The following is a 16,678-nucleotide window of genomic DNA, read 5'->3' as shown; positions in this document are numbered from 1 at the left end:
TGTGCAGGAGCAGGGAGAGAAGAAACAACTGTCGTTCTTGTAAGGTTTCCCTGGGGGGCTCCTGTCCTAAGCAGGATTGTCCCACTCTGCTGCCCGGCCCCAACCAAGTGTTTCCCCGGCCCCACCGTGGCGACGCTGAGCTAACAGAGCGGCTGGTGGCCACGTTCTGCGGGCACGGGCCGGGGCCATGCCGGGTGGCACCGCGCGCCCCGCCGGGGCCTGGCGCAGGCGACGGGGCGGGCAGAGCTCCGCAGGATGAGGGCTGTGGAGGAGGGCTGGGGGTTGAGGGGCTGCCATGCGGCCTCCCCGGCGCCCAGGGCACCGTCCTCCCAACGGGGAAGGACGGGGAGCTCCATCCGCGCCGCCTCCGTGCGAGGCCTCATGCTGCTGTGGTTGTCCCAGTCCACGGTGGCGGGTGAGTAAAGCAGCCCACCGTGACCCTCGAGGCGCTCGAGCTGGGCTGCCGGCACCAAGGGGCACGGCAGGGTGCCGGGACGCGCGCATACCCAGCCGGCTGCCCGCCTCGGCCCAGCAGCCTGTGGGATCCAGGCCACCGCGTCGCCCCGGCGATCGACGCAGGAGTTTGCCGCCGTGGCGCAGTTCCCGTGGGTGGTGGCCCTGCAGGACCCACGGCAGGACGAGCACGTGGCCTTCGGCACCATCCTCAGCCAGCACTGGCTGCTCAGCGCGGCCTCCCGCCTGCGGGGCAGGTCCGTGTCCCGGTGCCCCGTGTCCTGGTGCCCCACTCCACAGGGGCCATGCGTGGTTGGAAGGCTTTCCTTCCATCCCGGATCTCCCCAGCTCCTGCTTCGCTTGCTCCCTCAGCAGGTTTTTCTTTGCAGGCGGTTTGGAAGCCCATCCATACTAGTGTGTCCCTTCTCCAAGGGTGACACAGAAAGTAGCCAGGAGTGATCCCTCCTGCTTCGGGGGGTCCCACATCCCTCCCGGGCTCAGGACTCAAGATTTCTGTCCCCTTCTTTAGTGACTTGAAAAGGAGCCAAAAAAGAGCTGGGGTGAACGTGCCAGGTCCCTCTGCTCTAGGAGGTCACGTGGGCCCTAGGCGCAGGGACAAGGCTGTCACGCTAGGGCCCACTCCAGCCATGTGGCATTAACGCAGCCGACGCCAAGGCTGGCTCCCTGTTCCAGGCGAGTCCCCCAGATCCTGCCCTCGCTTTCAGGCCCTGCTTCATGCAGCACGGCGAGCCCATGGCATCGCTCTGCTCCAGCCCGCAGTGAACAGCCCTCCCCGCATCGCGACGCGCAGTGACAGGCCAGCCCTTTGCCTCCCCTCCCGGCCACCTCTGCAGGCAGCAGCTGTTGGCCGTGGCCGGGCTAAGCGACCTGAAGAGGCGACGGGAGGAGCAGCCCCAGTACCGGGTCAGCTCCGTCATCCCGCACGAGGACTTTGACGAGACCACGCTCCGCAACAACATCGCTCTGCTCAGGACGGCTGTCCCGCTGGAGTTCAACGACACCGTCCAGCCCATCTGCTTCCCCCAGAGGAGCCTTTCTAGGTCGGACCTCGTGAACTGCTGGGTCTCAGGCTGGCTCCATCCCACGGCAGGTAGCCCCGCTCTTCCCTCCCTCCAGCAACCCTGATGGGAGGGAAGGGGACAGAGCTCCTCTTTGCTCCACGTGTGCTGGCAAGAAGAAACACCAGCCAGTCGCCCATTGCTGTTTTCTGGAGGCCAAGGGCTGCCAAGGGCAAGGGCTGATTGGGGTCTCTCGGCCAGCCAGGGGCGAGTGCTGCGGGGGTTTTCTGAGGATGATCACCGTGGTGGACATAGACCTCTGCCCGCTGCAGACGGTCGCTACAACCCAGTGCTGCAGCCACAGGGACGCGGACAACGTGTCAGGCTGCTTGGTAAGGGACACGCGGCACCGACCCAACCCGGGAGGATGTCTAGCGAAACCACTTTTCTCCCTTTTTTCCCTCATTCTGTGCAGCTCTGACTCAGGGCTGGGAGAGAAGCCAAAACACTTGTTGGGTCTCTTCTGCTCAGTCCTTACAAGAAAAGATCCTTTCGGCACAGCTTGCAAATAGCAGGCGTGGGAGCTGGTGCCTAAATGTGCGACATCCGTCTCCCTGCGGGCTGGGGGAAACTGTCTGCCCGTGGGCTGTAGGGTGCTGCTCTGCTCTCTGAGCCTCTCTCACCACCAAGGCCACTGGGCTCTTCTCCAAGGGCCCTTCGGCATGATCAGTGCCAAGGACAATCTTGCTCGATCCTTGGAAGGCAAAATGGGCAAGGATTCCTTGTGACGTGTACGGAGAGGTCAGCTGGGGCCAGGGTGGCACTTGGGGACGTGTGGATCACCCAGGAGTTTGGCCACTTCACCTGGGGTATCCAGGAATGGTGTCTTTTATGAGGCCGGAGGGAGCCAGCCCCTCAACCTGCGGTGCTTTGCTGTCCGTGACGATGAAGGAAGGAACCGGCGCAACTTGCTCTCCTTTCAGTCAAGTGCAGCCCACCACATGTAAAAGCAATGGCAGGAGAGGAACTGCTCTCTGGTGACATAACCCTGGCTTTTTGTCTCCTAAAGGGTGACCCAGGCAACCCCGTCATGTGCCAGATTAAGGGTACTGAAAGATGGGTCCTGAAAGGAGTGCTCAGTGAAGGTGGCATGAGGTGCTACGGGCCATTCCTGTACACAATAGTGTCCTACTACAGTGACTGGATCTTGGCCACCACGGAAAGGGCAGGAGCCCCAGTGTTCCCTACACTAGTCAGAGCAAGAGCTGTTCTGCCGACTCTGCCTGAAGACTGGGAAGAGGCTTTCAAATCAGTAGTGAGAGTATTTCAGGAAGATGATTCCAACCTCAAGCAGGAAAAGACACGCCTGAACTCATCTGAGGATGGGCCAGGCTGGGCCAGAACCCACAAAGGACTGGAACACTCTGACTGTTACAAGGGGGAAACACTTCCCATCTCTAGTAGACACTCATCCCAGCCTCAGGGCCTTGGGGAAAGGATTGCTGTTCCTCTCTTGCTGTTTTGCTATTTTACATGTTACTTTACATGAGGTTTCCTTGTGTGACTGCAAAGCCCGCTTGGTTCATGCACGTCATGTTGAAATGAGCTGCTCTCTGTGCTCACGCTGCTGTGCCCTCCTCTAGCGTGGGAGCCCGTGCTGAGCTATTAAATGCTGAAGCCTCCCCAAGAATCTCTTCTGGTTCCTTCTGCATTAAGTGATCACCAGGGCTGGCCCAGGGAGAAAGGACAGTTCCTGTAAACATGTCACATTGGATCACCAGAGAATAAGTGCTTGTAGTGATAGAGAGGGGGAGCGAGGGAGCACTCAGAGCACTGCTGACTTTGACCTAGCAGGGCCTGCAAAGAGGCCAGGCAGCAGCTTGCTGGCACACATGGGGACTTGACAAAAGCGATGGTCTCCCAACTAGAGTTCAGGGGTTCTTTATCATTTCATGCAGAAGCGGTTTCATCTCATTGCAGCTGGCAGTGTGTTACATTTACCCACGTGACAGCAAGCCCTCCTTGACCTGATCGGCTCTTTCTGCAGCTGCCACTGGTTGTCCTGCAGCATCAAACCAGTCTAGTGCTGCTTACTGGTCATCTTGACCCGGTTCCATGCTCTGCGGTAGCTTTGCAAGGACATCTGCAAGAGAAGAAAGCAGGAGGGTCTTAACATGTTCAGATAGAAAGCATATAATGCAGAGGAAGCTGCGAGGTGGGAATCTAGCCTGGCCTGAACTGCAGTGTGTGGAAACCCACAGCCATTTGCACAGTGCTAGGGCCATTTCACATGTTCTGCCACGGCGGGGCTGGCAGGGAACCACAGGAGGCAGGTGAATGGTCTCATTTGTGTTACACCAGGGACAATAACGGGCTCCTTCTTTTGCCTCTCTGTTCTCAACTCCCCAGAGGCTCACAGGACTTGCCACTGCCACATGGGCAATGCACAGGTCAGTGCCCAGGTTTTGCGGCTCTGCCAGGGACACGTGTTAGAGGAAAGGGAGACAAGCAGGACTTCGATGCACAGCACCATACTACATCCCAGGAGCTGGCTTTGCCCTTGCAACTTCTCTCTGCACTCTGCTATGTGCACAGACATCCTGCACGGGGAGGGGTAGGGACAGGTACTGCTACCTCTAGGGTTCAAAAACATACTACAAAGATTGTATGAGAAATACTTTTAGGTCATCAGATTGAACTACAGATATTGCCGTCAGGAATTAACTGGGCTGTTGGAAAAGGTCCATGCAGGACCAATGGGACATATGCAGAGCTGGAAATGTATCAGCTCCTGCATATCCCCTTCTCCTCACACACATTATAGGTTTCAGTATAACAGCCTGGTGATGCTTCCTGTCAAATTAACTGAGTCCTTGCTCTGGTTTCCCTTCTGAGCTCAAGTGTTAGAGCTTCGGCCTCTCTCCTTGGAGCAGGAAGTGATGGTTGCTTTGTAAACAGGAAGCGCCTCCAGCTCTGTTACACATCAGGGAAACCACAGCCGAGCTCTCACGCTGCGCGGCAGGCAGACAGCAACCCCCTTGGTGCCCAAGGTGCCTGCAGGTGGGCAGGCACAGCAGGGCTCCAACACCCCTCCCTGCACCAGGTTCCTGCACACCGGGCCCCTTTGCACTCACCTCAGCGATTGACACCTTCCTCTCCCAAGCCTTGAGGCTGGTTTGGAGGTCACTAATGGCCATCTTCTCCTGCACGTACCTCAGAACAGGGGGAACTCGGTAATCGGAGAGCTGCCTCCGCAGCTGCTTGTTCAGGCTCTCAGCTTTGGCTCGTTCCTAAAAGGAAAAGGGAAACAGGGCAAGGAAATCCAAGAGAAATATTCTTTTGGCCATCAAGATAAACTAAACCCCCGGCCCTGGCTGTGTGGCTGGGAGGGACAGCCTGACGCATCTCCCTGTGCCTCAGGACCTGCCCTCTGAACCCACGGCCCAAAGCTGAGGTGGCCCAGCAGGGCTGTGTGTCTCCATGCTGGTGTGACAGCGGTGCTGCTTCTCACTGGAGAGGACACTGTAGATGAAGAGTTTGAAGAAATGAAATTTCTAGAAACTGATGGCTGATACCTGTGGCGCTGAGGCCGAAATCCCCAAAGGGATTTTCTTCTGTTCTGTAACTTACTGACTCTTAGTGTTATAAATAGAAGCTCCAGGACTTACTTTCAGGTCCATGAAGGTAGGTAAGCATTCAACTCACTGCAGTGAACTCCCAGGGATCCCCAAACACTAGAACAGATCCCTTTTTTACCTCCTCCGCCAGAATGGTTTCTCTTTCAATCTTCTCCAGCAGCTCCTTCCTCTGGGAGATGTCTTTCATCAGGCACACTGATGTTTCCATGGCATCCTGCAGCCTCCTCTGGAATACAAGATTGGGATTGTGTGAACAAGCACAACCACAGCTCCCAGGTAGCTGTGACGCCAGCCCTTTGCTTCCTAAGGACAGGTCTTCCTCAGGCTTTGGGTCAACTGCTGGTACAGGTACCCTTCTCCAAACAGACCTACATGGCATCTCAAGTGCCTTCAAACAACCTAGCAGTTATGTCCTCTATGTTACAGCACAGCCCAAAGAGCAGCCTGTGTTTAGGACTGATCCAGACAGAAGGGTTCTTCCCAGAGAAGCAAATATTCCCAGCAGAGAAGCACTTTAATTGATATAATCAGAGCTTCATAAGCATGGCTGCAGCTCATGACATCCTTTTGAGCGTCACAGGTTACCTATAAATGTGTTTTCCTGTGCAGGTCAGCACCAAGGCTTTTTCCAACCAGAATTTTCCCTGGGATGTAGAATAGCCATGTTGCAGAGCACGAGCCCTGTTTTTGGCCTGCAGTGAAGGCGGACAGCACTGCTAGGAAAGGCATGTGGCACTCTGTGGTGTGTCAAGCAAAGCTCCCAGCTGAACTGTTAAAGCAGTGAAAAGACAGAGTGCTGTTCAGCATCCTTTGGCTGAGAAAGTGAAGCAGGCAAGAGCTGCTGGTGAGCTCCTGCCTGACTCTTGGAAAGTCCTTTCCCTGTCTGGCTCTTGGACTCCTTTCCCTTCTGAAGGAAGGGAAAATAGAGGCACTAAGAGTTTCACTTACTTTATGGAAGTTGAGGGCCTGGACAGTCTTTCCTGAGGTCAGTTTTAGCTGCAGCAGCTCCTCATTCTTCTCCTCAATCTTCTCCTGGTACTGCATGTTTCTAATCTGCAGCTGCTCGAAACGGACCTCACGGAGCGTCTCTCCCATCTGCTCCTTCTGCAGACCCAAGGAAGCACAACTACAGATTACTGGCCACAGCTAAAACCCAAATAAGAGGAGGGTTTTGCTCTGTGGTGAAAGCAGACATATTAAAGAGACTTCAGCCTGCCTGCAGACCTGGGGCTTAGGGAGAGATGAGAGACACAACATGCCGCTCCCCACATGCTCTATGTCCTAGCGTGGAGCCAAGGAATACGGGCAGGTTCCCTTTGGTCAGGCTCTGGCCATGCCAGCAGCCCTTCCACAGGGAACTGTGTCTCTCCCAGGGTGCAGATCTCTGCCAACATCTACTCTGTGAGACTTCTTATCTCATGCATGCAGAGGCGTTCCAAGTCTGAACCTCTCCTGACAGGTGACAGTGCCCTTTGGCAAAGACAGCAAGGCTGGAAGCAAAGGGAGGAGAGCGAGAGGCAGGAAGAGGGCCCTGCCACTGCACAGGACAGGGTGCACAGCTCTGCACCAGGCTGTACCCCTTTGCTCTTGCCCTGCTTTTCCCCAACGGCCACACGTACCTGCCTGAGCTGTTGCTGCAGCTTTTTCTTGTAACTCCTGAGTGAATCATTTTTCAAGCGTAACTTTTCTTTCAGCAGATCCTAGGAAAAGACAGCAGGTTAAAGTGGAACAGCAGAATCTGGGATGAGAAAGAACCTGGACTCCTCTCCTTATTGTGCAGTTCCTGTTCATCTCACGCAGCCTTCACACTTGTGGCTGACGAAGAAGGACTTCTCTCAGTGAGAAACGCTGCTCAGCATCCCCGTGACCCAGATGTGGGAACAGATGTGGGCTGTGCAGTTCCCCAGCCTCCACTAGGTTGGAGAGCTGAGCCCTGTACAGTCTCTACCCGCAGCCTGGCTGTGGCCCACCAGGCTGATGAGCACCCAGAGTAGTCACTGGCTGATAAGTGTGACAAGGGTTGTCCAAACACGCTTGCCAAGATAGGTCTGAAAGTTTTACGCAGGCCATAGATGAGTACAGGAACTAGGATTTTGTATGGATGACATACTTTACACAGGGTAGGCCAGGTTCAAAAATTGCCCTCCTGCACTGACCCTCTGATGGCTCCTCTCCTCCAGGTATCTCAGCAGCTTCTCAGAAGCCATGGTACCACCTTTCTTCTGGGAGAGGATGCTGACTTCTTTGTCGAAGTCACTGATGGCTTTTTTAACCTCAGCCCACCAAATATCTGCTTCTTCCATGGCTGCCTGTAGAAAGAGAATCACATAGCAGTGAAAAGGTGCCAACATCCCTTGTTCAGAAAGCGTTGCGGGTAGAGAACACTGGAAAGGACCAGCCATACTTTCTGCTGAGAAAGAGGAACACTGAGTTCATACTGTGCAGCTTGGGGCACATGGCATCGTCTTATACAGCACTGTTGTTTCTTGGACCCCAAAATACAAAAACAAACAAGCAAACAAACAAAAATCTCTCATGCCTGAGTTTCAGGGTCTGTTGGTCTATCCTGAGACATCGCTACAAAGGACAATACGTAGCACTGTTGGTTCACTGCATGCATCCTGTGGCCACGCAGGAGAGCCAGGCTGTTTGCTTCCCCTGTCCTGGCTGCTGCATGCTGCATCAGGTGGCCACAACCAAAAGAAGAGGAGGTTTCTCCTTTCCCAAGAGCTCTTGATCTTCTTGGCAAGGAGGAGCTCCTGGCAGACAGCACAGGGCAGGCAGGGATGGAGAAACAGCAGCAAGGAGCTTGCAGCAGGAACTCAGGATGGGAAACTTGGAGCACACCCTGATCAAATCTTGAAGGCAGTGGAACAACAGACCCTGCATGGAGTCAAATCAAACGTGGAAGATCTTGAGAGCTGTTGGATTGAAAAAATATGTCTGGCAAAAAAGGCAAAACTTCTAGAATAGACAAAAAGGAGATTTTGTTTTCCAGCATCTCACACAGCAGAGCTGAGTTTCTCCATTTAAACGTCTTCTGGTCTGTATTTTATTAGTTTGGGCTATAATATAATGCAGCTTTAGAGACTGGGCATCTCTCTGTTGGTGTGTTTGCCCTCAGGGAAGTGGTGAGGTGAGGTGCTGGCACCCAGCCTCAACTCCGGAACACTCATAGCAGTGCTCTGCTATGAGCAGCCCTTGACAGACAAGTCTGACTCACCAGCATGAGGGAGGGCATATTGAAAGTGCCGTGAAAAGTAACGAGGTTGCTCAACAAACACCTTGGTGATTCTGATGTCCCTGGAAAGCCATACCTCAAGGTCCCGCAGGGTCTGCTCAGATTCCTCCTGTATCTTCTGGATCTCATCCTTTGTCTCCTCCAGCTCTCGCTCCACCAGCTCACATTTCTGCTCCACTGTCAGGCCTACAAAACGGTCTGTTGGAGCACGCGACTTGGATTTGAACCTGCCACGTGCCTGCAAGCGTCAAGGAACAATGCAGATGCCATTAGAAAGATACAACAACCCCTAGGGTCACATGCGGGAGGGATTCCAGTCTACAGCAAGGACAGGGAGATGGCACCAGTGTGGGGGCAACGCGCCTGGGCTGCCCCGTCTGTCCTCTCCTCTGCCCAGAAAACCCTCCTGCACAAGCACTTTCAATTCAATCCAACAGGCAAATCCAGGGCTACAGGTTAAAGCCAAGCCTAGGGCTTCACATGGGCAGGTGAAGTATCTCTTTGTGGTAAAGATGCTGATTAATAGTGACAATGTTTACAACTTTCCACGTGGAAGAGTTGAGGTCTCCTATGAGTGCCTGGGTGAGACACACTGAGCTCACTGCAGCATGAGTAGGCTGGAATTTGCTCTCAGGACTAATACTGCTCAGAAGCAATCACAGCTTGTGTGGAGCCCGGCATTGCTCCCATCTCCCAAGGGCTGGGAAAAAAAATCAGAGCCTGATTACTTTGGACTCAAGCAGTGGCCAAAATCTAGTGCAAGAAACTGGCTGAAAGCTCCACCATGAAGATTCTTAAATTTCTCTTCACTGAGTTGCCAGTGAAAAGGTGAAGTTCAGGCCAGGAGGCGAAAATCCGCTCAATAGTCAGGGCTCATCTCAAGCTCCAGTGAGAAGGGACAGAGCAACCTGCATTTGCGAGCGTTACACGGATGCGGACGCACATCAATCTAAGCCGAGGTGGAACTTCCCAGCGAGGGAGAAGAGGAGGAGCACAGCATCCCTATCACCCAGCTGCCATGGCCTTGGGCGAGTCTCCTGCTTTCCTGGCATCAGTCAGGTTTATGGAGGATCTACTTCAAAATCAGCTTGAGGCAGGGAGACTTTTGGCTTGAACATGGGGGAGAACAAACGCTTATAGCTAGGCCAGCAGCATCTAGTTTTGCAAGCAGGATCTAGGTTAAGTGGTTGCTCACTGCGAAGTCAGTTTGTAGGCAGCGCTGCCCTCACGCCGCCTGCCACATCTGCTTTGACATGGCGGAGGCCGAAGTGAAGGCAAAAATTATGGCCAAGGGCGAGTTTTGGTCCCGCGAGGAGGCAGACGTGGGAATAGGGGTATCCGCAGACGCGGCTGCTGCCCGGGCTCGGTGGCGGTACCTGCATCGCCTCCGGCGAGGAGTCCCGCTTGTCCGAGAGCAGGTGCAGCGACTGGCTCTGCGGCTCCAGCCTGCGGTACCATTTCTCCAGCATTTCCATCTCGACCTTGTGCAAGGCGATGGCATGGCTGCCAAGAGGTGGGGGTCAGGCGCGCTCCGCTTCCCAGCGCTCGGCCGCACGGGCACGGCCAGATGCACCGAGGGCAAAGCAGGTGCTCGAGCTTGAGCCCCTGGCGGCAGCGCGGCCCAGGACAGGCCCGTGTCCCCGCGCAGCGTGGGCGCCGTCCTGGCTCCCTACCTGAGGTCCTGCAGCAGGGTGCGGAGCTGCGGCAGCGGCAGCGTCGCGGGGTCCGGGGCCGAGTCATGGGCTGAGTCCTCAGAGAGGGTTGCGGCCAGGGATGGGGACGAGGATGGGGGTGAGGCCGGGGCTTGGACTGGGGACGGGGCCTGGGCTGTGTCTGTTGCCTCTGCCGCCATGGCCGTCTCCTGGCAACGCCACAGCCGCGCAGGGACACACAGACACACACACACAGGCGCACACGCACGCAGGGACACCACCGTACCGCTACAGCGCCTTCCTGAGCCACCTCGCTGGTCCCCAGGGCCACCCTGAGCTGTGCAGGGGACACCTCACTGCTACCTGGGGCCACCCCATACCCCAGAGCATGGGAGCTTTGGTGGCTCCCGAGGCCACCCTGCACCTTCAGCCATGGAGGGGAGACCAGGACACCTCACTGGTTCCCAGGTCTACCCCATAACTCAAAGCACAGACAGGACACCTTGCTGGTCCCCAGGACCACCCCACATCCTGAATCATGGAGGGAACACCAGGTCACTTCACTGGTCCCTGAGGCCACCCCACACCCCATACCAGAAAGGGGACACCCGTCCACCTCGCTGGTCCCTGAGGCCACCCCGCACCCTGAGGAGCAGCAAGGTGAGGCCTTGCTGCCTGAAGTGATTCCCTCCATCAGCTCGCTGTGCTGTGCAGCAAAGCCCAGGAGAGATAAAAGCAAGCCCGTTCCCCCAGCCCACGTGTGGGATCCCATGCCCGATTGCAGGTGTTCATGTGCGATGCTTCGGCTTGTTTCAGAACTTGCTTCATTACTCTCCTCTTGCATCCAGCAAGGGAAACTTTAGGACCCAGTTGGGAAAGCGGGAGCCCCCACGGGCATGCCTATTTTCAGGAGCGTTATAAGGGTGTGGAGCATCATGTCTGAGCAACCCGCCTGGAAGATCATGAGTCACATCCAGCTTATGATGCACCAGGGTCCTTCCCCTTCCAAACGGCAGCACCGGGCTAGCTGCTCGCTCCCAAGGATGTGCATCCCCCCAGAGTGGTGACATACCCAGGACCTCAGCCACACGGCTGTTCCTGGTGATGAGAGGGGCACGCCAACCTTATATAACCGGAGGAAAAAATCGATACAGTGGCAATGACCTATTTCTGGCCTGTTGACAAAGTTGATTTATTATGTCACGCTCCTGATCTCAGCGGGCTTTGCAGAGGAATCTGACAAGGATGCTGCGAATCCACATAATGGCCAGAATATGTCAAAATTCATCTTGAGGACACATCTGAGTCATCATCACATCTGATCCATAGGTGAAGGAACACGATTCCTGGCCTCATTAGTGCTGCGGGAAGCACAGCACTCACTTGAGGTTCTTCATCCCTTATAGGCACTCAGTGCCAAAGCGAAAGAAAGCTTTTTTTTTTTTTTTTTTTTTTTTTGGAGATAGGAACTTATAAAACAGAAGGGGAGAACGTATGTGTGGTGCTGCCTTGGTTCATTCCCAGAAGAGGTGGAAAGAATTTAACATGAGATGAGGAAATTAAGAGTTGCTCTGTTCAGCTGTGCCGGGTTTCTCAGCAGTCAGCAAGAGACTTGCGGCTCCTCAGCCACAAGATTTGCCCCCTGCCAAAGCCAAATGCTCCAAAGCTCTGAAGTATCTCCGGGACAAGATCTCCTACTACGTCTAATGACCAAAAAGCAGGAACAAGTTTTCCCTAAGTTTATCCTGGGAAACAGCTGGACCTTTGTGGCTGGATCTGAAAATAGTGCTGACAATAAAAATAGTCTGATAATATTTTGGAGAAAGTAGGTAAAGTTTGACAAACTTCAAAGTAGCCACAAAAGGGCTTTTATTGTGGGAAGCATCAGGCAGTGTTAAGACTCGCAATGCCAGGAACCAGCTGTCTCGGGAGCCAGGAAGCCTCGGGTTCCTGCTTTTGGGACAGACCTGCAGCCGGGCAGCCAAGGAGTCAGCTGGAGGAGCTGGCCGGACTCCAGGCGGGTTTCCTGCCAGAAAGGAGCCTGGCAAGCTGGTTTTGTAACCTGCTTGCATCCCACTGGAAAACTCTCAGGAACATGTCACCTATGATGGAACAAGTTCCTGCTGATGAGCCGGCGTAGTCCGCTGGGAACAACAACAAAAAAAACACCAGAAAAACGCTGGCCAACTTGATGTTTGAGAAAGCGTGCCTAAATGGCAGCAAGCCGTAAAAAGGGAGTCTTTGGGGAGGTCTGATCCTTCCTTAAGGCAGATGTGTGACGGCAGGACCGGCACATCCGCTTCGTTTCCCAGCTGGTACCGGCAGAGCAGGGAACGCACAGGGATGCAGGTTGCTCAAACGCCCAGGTGCAAGCAGGGCAGCTTCATACACATCCCTGCTCCGTGTTATTGGTTTCGCGTGAAGGGAGGCACCTTGGGTTTCGTCTCCCTTTCCACTGAGCGCGCAAGGATCTCTGCGCCCCATCACGGCAGGGCACTCCGGCTGCCGGGGGCAGGCGATGGGCCCCTGCGCTTGGATGTGGATCCCAATTTCTCCGCAACTTGGGAGTGTTTGGATCTGGATTTCACCGTGCTCTCATGTAGAGTTTCCTGGGGACAGATGAACTTCTCAGCTGGGTACTGGCATGGCTTTATTCCTCTCGCTCTGAGAAGGAGCTGTATGTACATGCCAGTATCATCCTGCTGTTTTAAGCCTGTGACTCAATCTCTTTGCATACACTGTCATAAATTCTAATTTATCTAAGGACCTTTGCTCTGTAAGCTGATGCACTTCTGCATCTTCTTGGAGCCTTATTCCACCACACATGGCCACTGGTAGGTGATTTTCGTTTTTGGTTAGTATTCCTGATAACAAGAGGCGGCTAAGTTGTCTTTCGCCAAGGGATAGCCAGTTTTCCACTCGCTTTGCTAAAACACCTTATAGAAGTGGGTGCTGACTTATTTTTTCGGTCCAATGATGGGTGCCCTGGCCGAGCCAGTGCTTTGAACCCATCCCCACAGCTTGCCAAAAAAGCCTGTGGAAGTCTTGCCTGGCTGGCAAATTGCCAGTATAAAATTATAAAGACCTGTTTGGTTTTCTGGCAATTCACTTCCAGGCACCTGGAAAGTTCACTGGGTTTGGCCATGCGTGGTTGACTCAGTGCTTATCTTCTCAGCAAGACTTTCCGTAGGTTGCCTCTGCTGTAAGCTCCAAGTCCAGCACCCACGTGAGCTTGAGTTTGATCAATGGAAAATTTTCCCTTTCTTAGCCCTGAGAGGAAAAGAAAACCATCTCTCTGATGTGTGTTTCCATAAGGGAACGCAGGCTAAGGTTGATATCTATAGCTGCCCTGCTTTCCCCATTACTGGCAGTATGGAGGAGCACAACATCTTTATGTAGCATGAAACCGTCAGCTTGTCTTTGGCTCCAGGCAGGAAAGGGGTTGCCTGCGGAAAAGGAAGCGCGCCGGGGTGGCCCTGTGACCCGATGGCTGGGAAGGTCCCTTGGCAGCCAGCATAAAGCAGAGCAGCCTGGAGCAGGTCTAATCTCCATCCGAGACTAAGCTGACGTTTGGATGGTCTCAGGTGAGGGTGTTAAACCACTGTCGCCTTTGGCCTTTCTGAGGTGTTAGAAAGGCCGCTGCGATACTCCTGACACCTGCGACGGGCAGGCACGCGCTGCCGATCGAGCGTTGATTCCCCTGCGACATCGCAAGCCGCGCTCGGCGCCAGCCGGAGCCAGCCCAGCGCTCGGGAAGCCGCTTGCCGGCGCCGAGCATATGGCACCCGTAGGGTGAGAGCAGCAGCAGCATTAAAAATAGCAGCTGAGATTTGCCTGAGGACCTGCCAGGAACGGGCTGCTGTAAGGACCGAGGAAGCCGTGTGCCGACCCATGCTGGAAACGCCAGGCCAGCAGGGCCCATAAAGCGCGTGTCCCTGTGGCCGTCCCTGCACCCCGCTCCTGGGGCAGAACGGTCACCAGCTGGAGCGTCTTCCTTCTCCCCACCTCTTCCTTCTGCAAAACACGGACAAATTCATCCAGGCTCTGTTTCTACAGGTCACCAGGCTAAAGAGGTGCCCCAGCTCCTCATGGAAACCAGCGATGCTCCGTCTCCTGCTTTCCAGACAGCTCTGTCCCTGGCTGGGACCCATGCTGTCACCCTCGGTGGGTCACCCCTGGTGCTGGCATCCCCTGATGCTGCTGGGTGCGTGGCCGGTGGCCCATGACCTTGCCTGGTGGCAGTGACCCAGCTTGCTGTCCTCCTTCCGCTCCTGCTGCCCTTCCTGCTTGAAGCAAAGCCCCCCTCTATCTCCTCTCCGCCAGGGCCGGGGCTTCCCTGGGGTTTTCCGGGAGGCACTGAGGGCAGGACGTGCTGTGTCTCCTGCCCAAGACAACGTGTCTCCTGAAGGGCTGGTTTGAAGCACTGGCAAATTACTCTTTTCCATCATGGAAATGGCCTGCCCAGCCCCTCTGCTGGCTCATATGCTGGGGGAAGCGCCAGACAACAACTACTTTAACCTTTCAGAAGCAGGAGGGTTCTCAACGTGGCTCATTTTCTGCCCTGCTTCGACTGCCCCGGCCTTTCTGGTTTCTCTTCCCCTGACTCATCTGTCCTGCATGGGCCCAGAGCATGAGTTTTTCACTGACACTTTCCCCACGGGACCAAGAACATCTCCTTGCCTCTTCACGCTTGCACGGACACCCCACCAAATCCTGGCAGAGAGGAATTATCTCCCGGGCCTGTTTTAAAACAGTCCTCTGCTTGCCCCGAAGCAAGCGGAGGTTCCCACAGGGATGCCCACGTGCCGCTCTGACCAACCTGCTTGGTCAGCGCCCGGTGTTGACGATGGCCATACCCTCCTTCTCTGGGTCGAATCTGTATTAATGATGGTGATGCCATAGCTGCGTCACTGGTTCAGCGAGTTGATGCAAGTGTCCAAATCCCTTTAACCTCAGCATGTCCACAGGGTCGCTTGGGAACCTGGGGATTAGCCCGCAGGTGTCCCCTTTCCAGCTCCTCAGCTGTGCAATCGCTCTGCTCCTCCTCCTAAAGCCTTTCAAGAAAGGCCTGCCAAGAGGACCAGGTTTTACCACTGTGCCCTTAGCCCCCTAAGAAAAATATTGATTTTTCTTGCTCTGAAGATAATAATCCTCCGTAAGCTCCTGTTTCAAATATCGCCTGGAAAATCTCCTAAACGGTCTTGCCAAAGCAAGGCGGGCAGGCGACGCAGGGTGATTTGGGTCAGTTTGGTCTGGAGAAGACCAACACCAGGAGCCCTGGTCAAAGCAAGGCCCAGCACATGGCAGAGAGGGTGCAAGCCTGGGGGCACTGCACATCTGTCCAGCCCACTGCCTCCTCGAGCCCATGTTTTCCAATATCAGGCCGAGCTTTCCGTCGTGGTCCCCTCCCCGGGACATGGCAGGACCCCGATGCCACTGAGGAGCTCGGGGCAGGGGGAGCCCGCAGGGCTCAGGCGAGCGGGTGCCGGGGTGAACACAGAGCGACGAGAGGGAAGGGGGCCCGGCCTAGGGACCCTTGGGCACCCTTGGGACCTGTGGGTGACAGGGCAAGGGGAGCAGGGCCTGTGAGAAGTGCCGGAGTCGGAAGGACCCTGGGCTAGGGCGGGAAGGCTGGGAATGCCGCAGGGTCTGGGGTGCTTGGGGAGCTGGAGGTCCCATGGGAGCCGGGAGAGCCCAGGGGACTGGAGGGCCCATGGGTGCTGCAGGCGCTCGGGAGCCTGGGTGTCCCTGGAGGCGCGTGTGGCCCTGTGGGACGTGGTGTGTGAGATGGTGGCAGGGCCTGACAGGGCTTGACGGGCTGTGTGACGGCGCTGACAAGGGTGACGGGGTGTGTGACAGGTGACGGGGGGTGACAGGGCTGTGACAAGGTGTAAGGGGCTGCGAGCGGAGGCACAACAGGAGCTGTGGCAGGGACTGTGATGCGGGGGTGACAAGGGTTGAAGGGGGCAGGAAGGGGTGACAGGGGCTGTGCCGAGGGCTGGTAGAGGGTGACAGGGGGGTGATGGGAGGTAATAGGAGTGCGGGGGGGGGGGGCTGCCGGGGGTGGCAGGGGGTGACAGGAGGGTAATGGGGGGTGCTAGCAGTACAAGAGGGGTGCTGGGGTGCCAGGGGATGCCATGGGGTGCCGGGGGGTGATGGAGGGTGCCGGGGGGTCTTGGGATGTGCCGGGGAGTGCTGGGCGGTGACAAGGGGTGACAGGACGTGCCGGGATGTGCCCGGCGGTGCCGGGGGGTGCCCGGGGCTGGCGGGGCGCTGGGGGCCGCGCGGCGCGGCGCGTCCTCCGGGCCGGCGGGGGGCGCTGCGCTGCGCGGCGGGGCGGGCGGCGGGGCGGCGGGCGGGGCGGGGCGGGCCGGGCGGCCGCCTCTCGCGGCGGGGCGGCGGCGGCGGCGGCGGCGCGGCGGCATCGGCGCCTTTTCCGGGTTGGCTGCGCCGCGCTCGGGGCCGGCGCGGGCTGCAGCGCCGCCGGGCACCGGGCAGCGGCCTCGGGCGCTCGGCAGAGCTCCGGGCTCCCCGCGCACCTTCCCCCGCGCCGCCTCGGCGGGCCCGGCCCGGCCGTGCCGCCCGCCGCCGCCCTCCTGCGCGGCGCGCCCCGCCTCGCCGGCCTCGCGCGCCGGCCCCGCGCCCTCCTCCGCCCGCTGCCGCGGCAGCCGCCGC

The 16,678-nt window shown here is 56.6% G+C and overlaps 2 protein-coding genes across 2 annotated transcripts; one reads left to right on the top strand and one right to left on the bottom strand.

Moving 5' to 3' along the window:
* The first annotated feature begins 381 nt into the window (after nucleotides 1-381).
* Nucleotides 382-3,133, top strand: PRSS54 (serine protease 54). Its single transcript, XM_088536501.1, has 6 exons — nucleotides 382-415; nucleotides 533-710; nucleotides 1,308-1,564; nucleotides 1,734-1,864; nucleotides 2,542-2,724; nucleotides 3,116-3,133. Exons 1-6 carry the CDS (start codon nucleotides 382-384, stop codon nucleotides 3,131-3,133), a joined length of 801 nt encoding a protein of 266 aa, XP_088392627.1.
* Nucleotides 3,134-3,411: 278 nt separating this feature from the next.
* Nucleotides 3,412-10,203, bottom strand: CFAP263 (cilia and flagella associated protein 263). The gene is made up of 9 exons (XM_088536500.1): nucleotides 10,025-10,203; nucleotides 9,728-9,854; nucleotides 8,428-8,589; nucleotides 7,267-7,419; nucleotides 6,730-6,810; nucleotides 6,059-6,214; nucleotides 5,229-5,336; nucleotides 4,607-4,762; nucleotides 3,412-3,615 (listed from the first exon to the last, which is right to left on the bottom strand). The coding sequence occupies exons 1-9, from the start codon at nucleotides 10,201-10,203 to the stop codon at nucleotides 3,553-3,555; spliced, it is 1,185 nt and encodes a 394-aa protein (XP_088392626.1). The 3' UTR covers nucleotides 3,412-3,552.
* Nucleotides 10,204-16,678: the final 6,475 nt, after the last annotated feature.

The sequence above is a fragment of the Tinamus guttatus genome, unplaced genomic scaffold (assembly GCF_059628265.1).
Source record: "Tinamus guttatus ecotype Peru unplaced genomic scaffold, ASM5962826v1 Tinamus_guttatus_pri_ptg000674l, whole genome shotgun sequence".
NCBI classification, from domain to species: Eukaryota; Metazoa; Chordata; class Aves; order Tinamiformes; family Tinamidae; genus Tinamus; species Tinamus guttatus.
The sequence above is the reverse complement of the archived record's forward strand: the minus strand, read 5'-3'. Positions and strand labels throughout refer to the sequence as shown.